This window comes from Acanthaster planci, linkage group LG06, assembly GCF_054643075.1.
Source record: "Acanthaster planci isolate LZ-2023a linkage group LG06, COTS_SCS, whole genome shotgun sequence".
Classification (NCBI taxonomy): Eukaryota; Metazoa; Echinodermata; class Asteroidea; order Valvatida; family Acanthasteridae; genus Acanthaster; species Acanthaster planci.
Genome location: NC_141782.1, coordinates 3,077,392 through 3,093,684, shown reverse-complemented (window position 1 = coordinate 3,093,684; position 16,293 = coordinate 3,077,392). Strand labels below are relative to the sequence as shown.

Here is a 16,293-nt window from a genome sequence, read left to right as displayed (position 1 = left end):
TGACATATTTTAACGTAATATTGCTTTTGGTTGACATCTAAAAAGATGTTGACCTAATTACAATCCTAAATGTAACTGAACAAACTCTTTCGAAAAAAAAACCCCAGATAAAGTAGCCTTGGTCAAGGCCCGGCAGTCGTGCACCTGCCGCTCGAAGTTCAAGGCGAAGATCATGGCGAAATCGCGCGGTCTAAGAAATATGCAAATCAGCTGAAGTCCTGGTTCAGCTGATTTGCATATTTCTTAGACCGTGTGAGGTCGCTCTTCGCCTTGATTTCGAGCGGCAGGTGCGCGCCGCGCGTGCGCTGCGACGAATGACGAACGCTGTGACCAAGGCTACATATAAAGTAGCCTACAACAGCTTGTGAAAAATGAATGACAGTTTTTTAATTATAGTTTTGTACCCTTCTGCAGATTCGTCTTCATTTTACACCGTGTGGTCTATGCGGTGCAGTTTAATAATCTCGTGTTTTAGTTAGCCTTCTTTTTCTTGTTATTTTAGAATATAATAATGGAGAGCAGTGGGCTCAGACAAATTTCCCAAGTCATGAGAAAACTGTAATGCCATTTCTAGGAGAAAGTGCACGTAACTAGCCATGGCGGCAAAAAGAGTGAGAGGCCCTTCGAAATTGCTCAGGGTACTAATGTGCAGTCCGACTTTCTTTCAGATTATCGATCGCAGTCCTTTTCACTTTTCAGTCGGGAAATCTAATATCGTCAGAGTTACAACTGTCTGGCTTAAGGGCATTTTAAAACAAAAACTAAAATATTTGCTCTTGCGGAACGCACGAGGTCAAGAGAAATGGCAGTGATAAAGTAAGTCAGTAAACAACCTCGTGATTTGGAGTACCATGTACCACTCAAGTTAAATGATGTAAGATTCTGCAAGAATGTAATACATATTCAAATGTACATCTGTATCATGAACATCGCCCCTGTCATATGATGTCAGCCCTCCCCCTTCAAATTTCAATGGCCGGGAAAGACATTCCAAAGACAAATCCCTTTCCCCCATCCCCACCAGGCACAAATGGACGTCATTGCTTAGACCAGAATGCAATAGCTATAATGACAGAGTGTTTTCTGAAAAAAATCGGTAAAAATATCTGGAAAACCTAAAATAAAGGCAATGAAATTTGTACTCCTGGGCTGCTCATGCTTTCAGCCGCCCGACAATTTATGTGTATGCGTGCATAATTTTGATTTTACTAAATTTCTACCTTAAATTTCGATACTCTGCTGCTTTAAGTTTTTTGTTCCTTTTCTTTGGTGATACAATATGCAAACAAGCGACCCCCTCGGTAATGCTTTCATTGAGCAATTTAAGGGTTCGCAATTTGGAGAGCAAAGATTAATCCGAACAGTGCCATTCCTACATAACCCAAAAGACGGCACCCAAGACTATGTCCAGACGTTGATTCCACTGGCCGCCTTTGCCCTTCTGCGGTGGCCCCTGAATGACATCATAACAACTGCATCCTACACTAAAAACACGGACAATTTTACATGTTTTGAAAAGTAGAGTGTTCAATTAATGCACTAATTAAAGGTTTTCAAATAATATTTATGCAAGTGAAAAGAATACAAAGTTGCATAAAAAGTCTGTGTAGGAAAAATTCATTGCCTGTACCCTTTAATGTGACAGAACACACCCACATTGTGTAGGTCTGTACGGCCGGAAATAAGAAAGGTGAAATACTTTTTTTGTTCCAATGGATCTTTGAAATACGTACACCTGACTTCACCTAAATTTAAGGGAAAATTTTTCGAGTCACGGATCACTTCTCGAAAGTGACCGAAGCATTACTCGAAAAAGACCTTACAGGCCTTACATGCATGAACTGCGCATGAGATTATCAGTTATGTACACATTGATTGATTTTGGTCTCGGGTATGTGAGAAAACTGCTCTTGTACAACAGCTGTACCAGACATTGTCGAACGAATGTTTTCATCAATCGTGCGGAAACAAATGCACTGCGATTGGCTGGGGGAACATTCATGGAAATCAGCCACTTACATATAGCAACAGATGGTTCTGTCGATTCAAAGCAATGAACAAATATAAGAGAGAACCTTAATTTTGCCAGTTCCATAGGCTTTTTGGCTTCAATTCTGTAGGCGTACACAGACTGAGGGTAAGTACACAACCCCATCAAAGAGATGTAAGGCATGCTCAGGTTTAGCCGACTTATCGGTTTAAAAGTGAAGCTCAGTATAAGTAGACAAAGACGAATGCGCTCGTATTTCTCAACTACTGAACGGCGTATGATTTGGTTATTTTGTGCACTGTTTATCAGTTAAATTGATGGGGGGCTTTTAAAACCATCTTTCATGTAGTGATTCGTGTAGAAACGACTTTGCGAATTTTGATCTATTTTTACTCACACAGGCTGGTTTTCGGAGATATTATTTGTGCCACCTCGAGGCAGGTCAAATACCCCATGAAGCCTCTTGCTCTGTATGTTGCAGCGTTAGGGATAGTGGCCACGTTGTTTGTAATGTCTGCCATGCTATCCCCAATGGTATCCAACCCTCTCCACTACGGCATCATTTCAAAAAAGACCCATTTGCTAAATTCTAACGCCATCTTCAGGGGCCTCATCCAACGGTGGAGGGCGCTGCCCTCCTCGGCGGGACCTCCATCAGTGCACGGTACTCTTCGTTTCTATAGGTCCATGCTGAATGACCAGGTATGGGGGAAAGTTTTCCATTTTGTTTTGCCAACTTGAACTCCGCCGGAGCCTTTATCTTCCTACAAAATCATCTACAGCTAATTTGTATGCGAAAACTGAGCGGATATTACAAAAAAAACTTTGGATTCGTTCCTCACGGCTGGGCAGGGACCATGCGTAATACCTCATACTGCGTTTTAATAAATGTATTTACTTTTTTAAACTGCAAAATTTACAGGCGATCACTCTGAAATATTCATCGTGTGCTCTGGTGTCAAGTTCAGGAATTCTACAAGGCAAAGGTGCTGGCCAAGAGATAGACCGCCACGCCTGCGTCATAAGGATGAATCTTGCCCCGGTGAAAGGTCACCGGAAAGATGTGGGAACTCGGACTACTGTGCGGGTCATGAACTTCCTTTCTGCCCCAGTCGCTGTCCGGGTCCCGATGCCAGACGGCGCCATCTTTGTGTGGGGTCTGTATCTAGACAACAGGACAGATTATTACAGGAGGAAGGTCTTAGAGGTATCCAAAAAATACGGACACCGAACGCAGATCGTCTCTTTGACGCCAGACGGTGAAAAACATGCTGAATCACTGTTCTGCTTTGAAACTGGACGCTCTTTGTGAGTCACAGAAGGGGGATTTTGTTTTAGAAAATCTTTTTAGAAACGACCATTTGCACCAAGTTCCTTGTTATGCAAAGCAATGTTCATCATTTTCAATGTTACATTTTGCAATAATTTTGGGTTCCAAAAGTAAATACCTTCAGTCTGTTATAAGATAGTCAACGCCTTCATTCGTCGTGAAATGATCGGCTGAAATGCACCCGTTATGCTTGGTTCTTACTCCGGGCTTTAATTGGTCTAGTTTTCAAGGACATGTATACATGGTTGTATACAACGTATTGCAAACTAGTCTGGTTCCCGAACCAAACAATGCCCCTGGATGCGTTAAAATTGTAGATCCCGCCAGCCTAAAGTGGCAAATATAGAACATGACACAATGCAAGATGTGTCACGTAATGTCAGGATTCAGGGCGTGTGCGTCCGTTACTTTAAAAGTAAAGTAAAGGCGCCTCCCATACGCGCGTCAACACTTGCGCCAAGCATTGCGTATCCGTAAAATTCGGTCCCGGGGCGTTTTGACGACCGAACGCAACGCACACGTGTGTTATGTTAATGGATCGATTTTTGTGTCCGTGAAAGTGAAACGCGTGAACGCATCGTGCGATCAACGCACTCCAAAAATTACCTATGGATAGGCGCCTCAACCTTCGTTAAAAGGTAAATCTGTACAAAATTTGTCTTATGTATTCAAAACAATTTTTTAAACATTGAGAAATCGGGAACTCCGTGAAGAAAGGTGGTTTGATTTCTCAAAAAAATCTGTTGGTCCCAATCAGACTTGCGCCCTTTTAACCACTTAACGCCGAATCGTTTCCGCAGTTAACGTATTTAAAGCATTGTGCATGTTTGGTCAAAGCGCAATTGCAAGGTTGAAGAATTTGCTGGTATACAAAAACTTTCCTCAAGCAGATTTTTTTGGGGGGTAAAATCCAACATTAACTGGCTGTAATAGGTTGGCGCGCGAGAGAAGTTTCCTGACCACGTTGAGTGGTCTGAGATACATGGCGCTGTCTGTTCACTGTACATTACTTAGGCCAAAAATAGTTTGTCTCTGGTCAGACTAATGTTCCACAATTGATGCAGCGAAGCGGCTTTTTCCCCCTCCTCCATCGGGTTTGGATTGTACAGACAATTGCAGACACACGTTGTCGAGTCAAGGGACTAGACCAGCTTTGTTATGATTATGAGCTACAACAAACAACTTTGAATCCATAGTCTGGTATCACTGTTTAACATCGAACTCGTCGGTGATCTATCGCCTCGAGTAAAAAGATCGAGCAAGTTGCCCGCAAAAATGTTGAGGTAAGCGGCAAAAGAGGGCGCTGTTGCAGCTCTCGCAGAGAAAAACATACACTGGTTCCCGTCCCGTACGTAGTCTTCAGACGTCTTACAGACGTCCTCCAAACGTAGAGCGAGGTAGTGGGTAATGAATCCGGCAGAATTTTGCCGGGTGTATGTACATGTAAATGAGGAAACGATGCCCGCTCAATGCACAAATCAAGCAGGAGCTGATAGAATAGCTTTTTCCTCTTCATTACCGAAAATAACTTCACCATACATTATTCAGTTGTGTATGATTTAACATAATAACCAATGATTTGAAAACAAAGTCGAAAAATGATTTATGATATTCAAAAAAAAATTAGCTAACTGTGATAAACAGAGGCTTAGCAAGGAGAGGGGTCCTCTTTTTCACGTTCCTGCTTAAATGTGTTTCATGCTGAAGTATTGCTTTTGGCCTGACAAAAAAACTTAAATATTCAGCATCCAATTGACAGTGCTAATCGCACACGTTCAACCGGAGCTAGCTTAAAGTCCCTATGTATAATAGGGACGGAGGCCAGTCCAAGAAAAACAAACTTCGACGTGCATGCTTGAAATCGACGCATGCGCTGACCGCAAAGACAAAAGATTTTTTTGGCCTTACAGGAACTTCTTCTTGTTTTTTTAAATTTCTTTTTAGCGATACAACAAAGTCTCGGCCGTCAACTGGATGGTATACAATGCTGGTTGCTTTAGACATATGTGAGAAGATCCATGTCTACGGAATGGTACCCGCGGATTATTGTTCGTAAGTGATGTCAAGTTAAACGAATACTTAAGTTGTTTCAGGTGATGATGAAAATAAGGCCGCGTCCGAATTACTTGGCTGCGGCTAGAAATTATACACGGGTCTATGGTAGTGGCTGTAACTGGTTCCCATTGAGTCGTGTGTAATTTCAAGCCGCAGCCAAGTGATTTGGACGCAGCCTATAAGTTAACTCCAGAATGGACTCTGTGTTTACTAAAGAAAGTGTACGTAGCTAATTAGCAAAAGATGACCCTTTGTCTGGATTGGTTCCATGCCCTAACAATTTTTTTACGTCACCATGCAGCTACTTGATTGTTGGAATAAGCTCATAGAGGCTGTTTATGGCAACCACTTTTCCAGTAAGAGCTTTTGTTTCACAGGGATACACAGGAGTAGACCTTTGTGCTGTCCCCCTGTATCAACAAAAGCAGTTACCGGAAAGATGGCTGCCATGCACATCCTATAGCTACCACGACTAGATTAACGCAGTGTCAGGAACATGCCCGGCTGGTACATTTTAGAGCATTATCAGACGAAGTGCAGAAAGAGCAATCCGAAAACTGAGAGAACATCTGTGCTAAATGGCTGGAGGAAGACTTAATTATATTTCAGGACTTCGACAAATCAGACTTTTCATTTTCAATATCGACGTGTGTTCAATGTTAAAGCTTTACCGGACTGTTCATTAATGTCATCCTTGCAGGGAGATCGCGGCCAGGGTTCTTGTTAAATGTAGCCACTGTTCATCACAGAGAGAGATGTTGAAGAATAAAAGGGAAAAATTAACGCTTTATAATTATTCCGTCACTCCATAGAATTCACCCAAACTCGACTGTCCGGTACCACTATTTTGAAAAATTCTCCGAGGATGAGTGTACGGTATACCGGGAAAATCAGCGTGTGACGGGAAGACCGACCCATCGCTTCCTCTCAGAGAAAGCCATCTACGCCCGTTGGGCTTTACGATACAACATCTTATTCCATTATCCGAAGTGGAAACTTAGCCAAAGAGAACAGAAGGAAACTTGAGACGTCTTTTTAGCAAGAACCGTGGCTGAGCCGTCGCAATGCAGTGGCACGCCTCCATGTAAAAAGTTGACAATATACGTGAATTTGCAACAGCTGCTAAGCAATGAAGCATGAAAGTAAAAGGTCACGCAGTGACCTAATTCCGCAACCCTCGCGCAGTCCGCTCAAGGGGATTTTACATGGCGCTGTCCTATCGCACTCGACAATTTTGGGCAGAATGATTCCTAACTGAAACCATCCCAATAAATATTCGTTTCAGACGTTTACCTTTGTGTTCTTCAAGTTATGTTTTGGAAAAGGTACCCGGAGATGTGTACAAAACGAGTTTCATCAACGAACAGTCACTTCCAGCAATATTGTTTCCAGGTGTCCTTGTAAAAATGCGCGTTTGTTTTCATTTCATGTGTCTACGTTAGACAACGTTGCAAATACATGTACATGTAGTTACCAACCTGTAGTCGATGGGTTCTAGATTCAGGAGCGTTGACCTGACGCAGTTCTTAGATTAAACTTCAGAACCTTTTGTAGACGTAGATTGTTCCTTTAAGTTTATTTCTTGTAAAATGCTTATAGTTTCATCCATTTTATTTTATCTTTTACCGAAAGACTACCATAAAACAAAATTTCGTTACTGTTCACCAGCGTAAGAGAACACCAAATTGCACTGTTCTTTATGTAGGATAGATTTTCGGAAGTGAGATGTCAATTTTTGGCAGATCTCTTCCCTGTCAGGTAATTTTTCAGTTGTTATAAATCAATTGTAAATTATTGTTGAAAGGTTACTTTTATAAGAACTTGTGAATGAAAGAATTTTAAACCTTTTTTGCCTAGTAAAGTGTACCGGAAGTGCGCCATCAGGGGTCAACTTTCAGGCTCTATGGAGGTAAAACAATGACGTCACGGTTTGTCTACCTGCCCGCTTTCCAACAGACCTTTATCAAGATACTGCCATGTTTTTCTCGTTCCCTGGAGCCCCTTTGGCAGTAGTGATTTAACTTCATATATTGATTAAAGGAAGCAGACTATGTTTCCTTCCAGCCCCAGTTTGGTTACATTACTTTGAATGGTAGAAAAGCGAGATGGCTGCCCCATGACAGAAGTCTGTTGGGACTTGCTGGATATATGTCCCACCTTACTGCCAAGGGGAAAAGGAAATATAAACATCAGGTTTTTCAACTCTGGCTGACGTGGGATGTTTTTCGAAGGGACTGCAGTTGGGGAGAGGCCGAAATACTAATGTACTTGGAAGAGAGGGTTTGTGGGAACAGGAAATTGGTATGGCGCCCTCACACGATTACCTAGTATGCTGTTATTTGAAGAGCTAGAGCACGGACGTATATAAAAAAAACCTGGACTTGCAACGCCTTTGTATGAAAAAGAAGCCAACCAGCGGCCATTTTACCGAGCCGAATACAAAGGCGTGGGTTGGCTCCCTACTATTGACATCAGGAAGAACAAAGGCGGGCATTACCAGGAAAGCTTTGTATTCGGCTCGGTAAAATGGCTGCGAGTGGATTCAATGACTCTATAAGCTGATTAAGGGTATTGCGAGTCCAGATTTTATTATACACGTCCGTGAGCTAGAGATAGACGTCGGCAGAGGTAGACATTCTTGGGAACTATAGAGCCAAAGTTGACCCCTGATACCCTTGGATACGACAAATAACGTGCAGCAAGTAAATGGGCTTAAATATATGTTAAAAATAAAGAGAAATATCGTAGCAAAGATTGATCTCTCTAAAATCTAAACAATTCTTGACTGAATTTAGAACTCATCGACTGTAGGTAGGTAAATATTCGCAACGCAATGTAAGCACATGAAAATGAAAGCAAACGTGCATTAACAAGGAGACCTATAGGGACGATTATACCGGAAGTGAAAGGTCGTTAATGAAATTTGTCTTTTCTCCGGGTAACTTTCCCACAGTACAACTCCTAGAACGCAAAGGTAGAATTCATACATGGCTTTTTTAAAAGCACTGCGATTCTCGCACCCCGTCAGTGTTATTTTTGCTATCACTAGTTTAGTCCTTTGGCGGAGCTTTTTCCGCTGTTGTCATACTCTCTCAGTTGAATTCGGATATGATCATATTGCGCGCACCGTACAATATAGACTTCTTTCCATTGATATCACGATCGTGCTGGACCTATGATGTGGTGTGATGGTAATGAGTGCATAGTGTTGTGATGGTAATCTACCTATTCAAGTCAAGTCAAGCGTGCAGCGTTCGCACGGGCGCATGCACGTGGTTGAAGCTGCCCGTAGGAGTATATGCGATCACCGTCGCCAAGGCGGTCCACTCGTGGTGGTGTCGTTTACATTTAGTCACATGGGTGAAAAAGGTCTATAAGGATACCATGGTGTGAGAAGGGTAATAAGAAACCTCGGTCACATATCACACATGGGTGTTCATTCTAATTGAATTCTACAGCCTTTTGGAAGTGCAAGAGTTAGGCTAAATTAACAGGTCCTTGTGGAACACACTTACCCTGGTGGGCACTTCAGTTTTCCTTCTTGCTCATTCGATCATGACGTCGATTCATGGAAAATAAATAATACTACCAGGAGATTTTTGTCAACCTAATTTAAATTCATTTGCAATTAATGTCAATTTGTGGCTTTGATACCGCACTACTGCACAAGGGAATAGAACGTGTCATGCTGACATGGCCCGCGTAGGTGATGTCAAGATTCATCTTGGTGTATATCGTGGCGAGAAACAGGACATGTCATGTCGTCTAAGTTTCATAAACAAAGCCTGGCACAATGGCGAGAAATGGCGTCTTTTGAGAGACAACAGGTTTTAGTGCTTTCTGTGCTTGGAGTTTTGATATCAGCATGCATTCATTTGCTACAGGAGATCGTAAAAAAGATGAAGGTACGACTACCGTGATACGCGTTAACCATTCAAATATGTCAGTAATTTCCGCTATGTTGGTCAAATGTTGACCAACCCAGCCAAGTTAAACGGTTTAACCATTCAATTGACTTTAAACTGAAAGACCATCCAGGTCTCTCATGTTGAAAATCGCTACATTAAGCTAGAAAATCCGCTCATATCCCCTATAACGTAACGCACTGACTACAGCCTGGGAATATGACTTATTCAACCTTGACCTTTGCTTGCTTAATTACCAAGCCTGGAGCTCGGTCATGATCTAAAGCAAACCGCCCTTGGAAATGATTCCAACAATATGCCAACGTTATATCCTGTTAGGCAAAGCTTATGGGCTTCTTCAAATAATAATTATGGGATATCAAAGTTTGATCACTTTCTCTTGTGTCATACTGGATGTGTAATGTTATGTGACATAAATTTTCACGGTAAAAATATGAAAGTTCATATAACCAGATGATTAATCTTGTAATTCTTTTTTGGCAAGGGATAAGAGAGTATAAAACGGATGAACGGAATTCCAGCAAAAGAATGGACGCTATGTAAGCGTGACAAAATATTGCAACTGATTTTTTATTTAATAAGTGGGGGGTTAATCCTGTCGTTTTGTAATGCGATGATCATTGACGTATATACTCCTGGAAATGCATAATAATTCCAACTCTAAGACAGGAGGGACTCTTCCTGGGTCTTCATAATTTTCCCCCATGTATATAATCGCTCATGGGGCGGTGCTCGTACGTACGGGGGGACGAGTGCCACTCATCTAGTTCACAACCTCTCTCTTTTGCGTAGGCCTGCACACAGAGAGAGTATTGAAATCTAAATTACTGACTTACAGATACGTTATGTGCTAATTGTCCATGTGCACTGATTCATAATCAACCATTCGGGCTCCAGCATTTGACACACTCACGTCACAACTCTTTATATAAAAGGCTCTGGTCCCAGCTTACATAAAGCGCCCCCAAGAGATGATTGTTTTAGAAGGGTGATGTCAAAACAGTACATGTGATTGGATGATTACGTCCAGCAAACTGTATGTCGTGCAAGTACACAAATTAATTGGTTTGCGCCAGTTCCTTTACCCATAATCCTTCGTGATATGAATGATCCAGTGTCAGGAAGTCGGGTCCTAAGAAGTTAAGAAAAAATATTTTCAGTTTGAGTCTGCTGTGAATTCTACCTTATTCTAAGAGATTGTTAACGAGAGGTCTTAATGTTTTACCGAACTTATGTGGGTTTTTTCATTGGAAGAAGGAAGAATGCATTTGCAATTCGGTGTTAATAGTACGTCATTTGGGTGCTGTCTGTTTGGTCTTTTGTATTTCTTTCTTTTTTTAATAGCCGACAGAAGAAACCGACAGAAGTTACAAACTATTGTATAAATAGCCCGTTCCAAAAGGCATTTGTTACGAATTCACAAAAGTTGAACACATCTCAACTTGAGCAAAATTTCGCAGGAAATTTTTGGTGATGTCAAATTCACTTCGCTTTTGCATTCACCTGTGAATATTTCCACCTAGACCGAAAATGTGTCTTTGTTAAAACTGGAAGTTTGTCGTAGCTGAGTTCGTAATTATGCATTTCAGGGTTAATTTAGTAGTTATACATTAGGGCTTTTCAGTATTTTAACCATTTTTTATTCAGAAGTCCTTAAAATTTGCTTTATCTTCCCATAGACTTCCTGTCCAAGCCGTCAATTCCAGACATCTCTGGCTTTATAGTACTCCAACTGTCTACTAGAAATCCATGCCTCTCGAACTTTGGACGCTGGTTTCTTACTGTCTTTCTCCCCCCTCTTCGTGCCTGATCCGTCTTGCGGAGAAAATGGACTCTATGTCAACTCTTCATTGCTCAACTATGAATGTTTATCCAATGGAATCGGTCGATACATTCATGCAGGGACTCTTCTCAGGCAGCAGTACGGAGTCTAGAGTGTAAAATGATATCTGATTATGAATCCGGCTTCGGAGAGTCGAAATTTCCCCCCGTCGGTAAAATGCAAGAGGTGCTTTTGCCACTGGACATGCTGATGGTGTCATTTTTCTGCCGACATGGTAGCAGCTATCGCCCTGGCATTTTCTTCCTCTTGGTAGGGTTGCAGACAAATGAAATCTCTCTCTGTTTACATAATCCCGCAGAAAAGGAAGGAGATACGAACGTCTACATTGTTACCAGTGGCGTATCCAGCGGGGGAAGCAGGAATTTGCCCCCCTAACGGATATTTTCACTTTTATTTTCATTCTAATATTTATTTTATCAAATTTTAATTTTGATATTTATGTATCAAGTATTAGCACCGAAACACTAAGAAAACAACACCATGAAACAAAAGCTAGGATTTTGGGACCATAAGTAAAGGCTTTTGGTATTGTTTCTCCATCATGATAAAAAGCCCCCCCCCATATTAACTCCTTGAAGTAAATTTCGACACTTAAGAAACTACAACAAGGGCTAGGTATCTGCCCGTACGGTTCTGTGCGGGCCCTGCTGTAAAAATACAGATACCGACAACCTACTTGAAAATTGACGGGTCTTTAAAGTCATTCAAAAATAACATTTTTATACTATTAGAAAGAAGAATAATGAACATTCAACTTGCCGAAAGAACAAAATTGAAAACACTGAGCGTTCCAAATTTATGCATTTAAAAAGAAAAAAGTGCTGTTTTTGGAGGTGTTCTTACGGATTTCCGCTTCCAAGCGGATGCTTGTCGCTTAAGTTGTGCTAAGAAATTCATATGACACCAAAAGCTGGATACGCTATCGATTGTCACGTGGTAAAAATGCTGTCTGCACGGCCAAGGGCGCAAATACTGGACTTCTGGATTAGTATCTGGAATACTGGACTGCTAACTCAAAGATCTGTTATCTCAATAGAGGAACGCTAGTATTCTATCGATGATTCTACCACTAAAATGTTTTAGTGTAATTTAAGTGATTTATCATCCTGTCGTGCTTGCAAGTCTGTACATGTATTTTTAAAATGTGAAGTATTTTTTCCCAAAGTTCATTTGTTCGAGACTTATACTCTCCAGTTCGTTTTTATGAGACCTATATTTAGAGGCATTGATTCTATTTTTTGAAAGAAATATAGGTTTTACGGGATATGTTTTTCCAAATTCGTTTTTATGAGATATTTTTTTAAAGTTCCTTTTTATGAGTTACCGTACATCTTTTCGGAGTTGGTTTTAATTAACTTGGAAAAATTTACCGCTGCCCCTAAAAACTAGGAAAAGCATTCCTCTTAAAAACAAAGTCAAAAAATACTTCCTTAAAACGAGCTTTCAAAACATATGCTTCAATTTTAGAAAAAATATACGTGATTGCACTACAGGGCTTTGGTACCAGTGCGAAAAGACCGAAGAATTTGTATTTTGGTTTGTAAACATAAATTTAAACTAGAAGTTTCATACTTATTATAGACTGGAAGGACCGACCCATTGTAGGCCTACTCGTAATTGGCATAATGGCTTGATCAGCATCAATTATTTATTTTATGTAGATTTTAAAGCGCAGATCATCAGCTAATGGAGCACAAGGCCTACCACATCATAATATTCACTCATTTTGTAGGCTCACCAATTTGTTTGGCACGTGCATATTACACAGGTTGTCGCGCCATTTCGAGCCATCTAAGCCTATGCCCCCTGCCCATAAACAACAATTAGTTCATTAATTTCTACTTGGGCCCCTAATTATCATTCGCTTTAAACAGTGGGGGAGTTCTTATAGTCGACCGATGTTATTCAAACTATTGTCAAGCTGTATACGCTCATTCTTGAAAAAAAAAAGTTCAAACGTTCAAACAAAATCCTAGAAGGCCTACTCTTTTTATGGAACGCAAAATCCGAATGATAGTTGTATCGCTTTGTATTTTCAGATGTACAAAACATGAACCATTTTCAAGCAACGTTATGTTCAGCTGACGGCCACATTCCATTATTAGCTATGCAGTAGCATTTTCCTGGCTTATTGGCTTGTTTTCACTGTAGAAAATACCACCTCATTAACATCCCTTGGCACATAAACCTGGAATGTAGCGCCTCCCCCCCCCCTTGGAAAACGGGGGAAGTCCATACGAACCACAGCTGCTCTACCAATAATTTTGAATGGTAGTGTCTTTTTCGTGTCACTCAGACCGATGCCACTGCCCGTTAATGCTTGCAGGGTTTGGCTCATTACGTGTTCACCCGTGTTTGGCCGTTAAACAGACCTTGGCAGATACGAGTTGATAATGAGCAACGCTATACATGTACGTATGGCGCCTTACGCGTATAAGCGGATTTCATCATTCCCAGTACGGTTGTTTGTATGCATTTCGACGCAAGACAGAGTACAAAAAGGCTCAGTTCTGAATGGTTATGCGAGTTAGTTGAAAAAAAAACAGCAAAAAAGAAAGGAAAGATGAATACAGATCCGAGGCTTGTCGTTCAACAAGCACTAACATTTACTAATTGTAAACATATTTTAGCAAAAGCAAGAATAACATAAAACTTTCCTTCCTTTTTGAGGTTAAGATTATTGTTACATAATCATTGATTAGTACGATATAGAACATAAGATTGCTATGAAAAATCAAACCCTCAGTCATCATTATAAAAAATGGAAATTTAAATTCCAATTGTGTAGACCCTATGGAAGCATTTCAAATGTATATGAATGGTGACCATTTTTTTTACATCTTTTTCTTGGCCCACCAATGTCCTTAATCTCGTGCTTTTACTTTCTAATTTATGTTTGTTTTGTGTTTTAACATAGAAAGAAGAAGAAGAAAAAAGAATAACATGAATCTGGATTTCCTAGCCTTCCCCAGCTATCTTGCAATTATACATGTAGTCCCTAAATGTGCCAAGGGTTCTCATATAACACTCCTTAAAGCCTTTATACATTGCCGTAAATAATGACAACATAAGCGAAGTATGGGAGTGTCCCTTGCTGTTTAGCGACGCATGCGTATTTTGCTTCTCACGCTGGCGAGGCTTTTCGTGGGCGATTCCCGGGGACTGTCGATTGCGCGCATTACATTTCCAACACCGGGCGCAATCAGCAAGTCAGGATACGGACGATAATATCATACAGGGAGGGTAGGCTGCATTGCCAATTCTCTGTTACAGCATACTGTCGTGGTCACTGCGCACTCGTAAGACTGGGAGATATTTAGCGACACAGGTGTGATCGCCGTTATCTCTGAATACGGGTAATTCCGAGGACAGAAGGGCCAATCTGTACGAATTACACCGCTCTTTAGAAAAACAGCCGGTTAGAGAAAAGAACGGAACATGGCTGACAGCGGAGAAAAGGATGCCTGCTTGGCCAAGTTCAGGGTGAAGTGCGAGAACTTGACGGCTGACGAATTTGCGGAGGCATGGCACAAGTACGATCGAGACGGTAAGTGTGTTTCATCGAAAGTTTGCGCCCGAATCGCTCAGGCTTTATCGGGGGTTGTCGGCAGTTGTAATGAACAGGTGGGTGTTATGCATAATGCAACTCAAGGCTCCACAGGCGGTTTTTTGTTTGTTTGTTTGTTTGTTTTTGTTTGTTTGTTTTTTGTTTTGCTGCATTGTATATCCCCCTTTCTTTCACTTTAACATGATCGAGCTTGATGCTGTCTGCTTCATTTCCTGAACTTTCCAAAAATCGGTCATTCAGTAGCTTCCACGATTCATCATCCGTTTTTTTTTATTTGCACGTCGTAGACGGGAATTGCTTGAATTCACCTTTTGTTAAAAAGAAACACTATACTTTCAGGCAGCAAGAAATAGCAAAATCGACAATAAGAGAACGAAAATTGTTTTACATCCAGTGAAAACTCATCCCCTTTTTCCGAAATATCCACCAAGGAAGCTGCTCTTATTACTCGCTGTATTATCTGCCGGATGGAAAACCCAGCTGTGGTATGCATGCTTTTGGCACTTTAGTGAAACTTACTGAAAGTATATATTTTTAATCTATGCCTTTTGGGCGGCCTCGACTTGAAGACATTTAGCTCAAGAGTGTTTTCAGCAAGCCTAATATCCGACGACTTGTAATGTTTTTCGAATAGTAAATATGTAACGCTGTCCTTAGGGATTCTTCAGAAGAAGTTTACACCAGTGTAAACAAGAAAACCTTGCAGGAAATGTGTGACTGTCGACATAAAAGCAGCGTGAATAGAGGAAAATTAATACACCAACTGACACTATATTAATATTAGCCGAATTTGAATGGAGGTTTATGTAATTGGTAAAGGCTAAGTGTACGATTTATTGGTCATGTTTCATTGATTATGACCAATATTTCACGATATATTATTCAGGTTTGAATGACTCGATCTTTTTTTATATAACTGTACCTGGATTTTTAAAAGCAATAATTGTTTGCATTTCTCTGAACTGCATTTAACTATATCGCCTTAGCCTGCTAGTGTGGTGCTTTATTGAGTATATTTACAGAGTGACGTGGATGGTGTTTTAACTGCATTATATTCACAAAGAGGCTGACACATTTAGAAATAAATAATTGTTTACTGTTATCCAGTTTTAATTGTTTAACAAGTCTGCTAGAACTAGAAAAAACGTTTTCATTGTTTCTCTTTTTTCGTTCGAAAGGAAATGGTTACATCGAGGGAAACGAGTTAGAGTTCTTCTTCAGGGATTTCATCGATATAGTAAGTGGCAATGACAAGTTTTATGTTTCGAAGAAAGTCAGCCCTTGATCAAGTTCTGAAAGACAGGGCAACTTAGATCATTAATGCAACCGTTGATCGTCTGCAGTGAATTTCTGTTAGGAGAATCTAAGTAATCTTGCCGGTCATATTTGGATAGTCGGGAAGTCAGGCCGTCGATGACCCATCTGAAACTTCATAACGTCTCGTTTCACTGGAATAAATCGAGGAATATGTAAACGAAGATTCTGCTTATCGACTTCTGCCATACATTAGTCAAGATTTCTTGAAGGAATCTGAAGTAGCCCTTATCTGCATGCTGCAGTCATTTCAGTACGAAATACACT

At 40.7% G+C, this 16,293-nt stretch overlaps 2 protein-coding genes across 11 annotated transcripts in view; both read left to right on the top strand.

Annotated features, from left to right (window-relative positions):
• Positions 1–1,854: 1,854 nt before the first annotated feature.
• LOC110984785 (alpha-N-acetyl-neuraminyl-2,3-beta-galactosyl-1,3-N-acetyl-galactosaminide alpha-2,6-sialyltransferase-like) lies at positions 1,855–13,218 on the top strand. 3 transcript variants are annotated; one of them, XR_015425650.1, is made up of 6 exons: positions 1,977–2,137; positions 2,392–2,692; positions 2,913–3,298; positions 5,265–5,372; positions 6,188–6,459; positions 10,981–13,218. XR_015425650.1 is itself a non-coding variant. In XM_022245276.2 (5 exons), the coding sequence occupies exons 2-5, from the start codon at positions 2,444–2,446 to the stop codon at positions 11,042–11,044; spliced, it is 807 nt and encodes a 268-aa protein (XP_022100968.2). In that variant the 5' UTR covers positions 1,855–2,137; positions 2,392–2,443; the 3' UTR covers positions 11,045–13,218. The 3 variants fall into 3 exon arrangements, 2 of the variants coding, with proteins under 2 accessions (XP_022100968.2, XP_086994224.1); XM_022245276.2 differs by lacking the exon at positions 6,188–6,459 and having other exon boundaries at positions 1,855–2,137; XM_087138098.1 differs by lacking the exon at positions 10,981–13,218 and having other exon boundaries at positions 6,188–9,670.
• A 1,109-nt stretch (positions 13,219–14,327) lies between these two features.
• Positions 14,328–16,293, top strand: part of LOC110984784 (calbindin-32-like) — a 40,792-nt gene continuing 38,826 nt past the window's right edge. For 3 of the 8 annotated variants that reach the window (XM_022245275.2, XM_022245273.2, XM_022245271.2), the window contains exons 1-2: positions 14,329–14,691; positions 15,891–15,949. In XM_022245275.2, coding sequence (XP_022100967.1) covers positions 14,583–14,691; positions 15,891–15,949 — 168 coding nt within the window. In that variant the 5' untranslated portion in view covers positions 14,329–14,582. Of the gene's footprint in view, positions 14,692–15,890; positions 15,950–16,293 lie in introns of all 8 variants that reach the window. The other 5 variants (XM_087138099.1, XM_022245269.2, XM_022245274.2 and 2 more) reach the window with 2 other exon arrangements.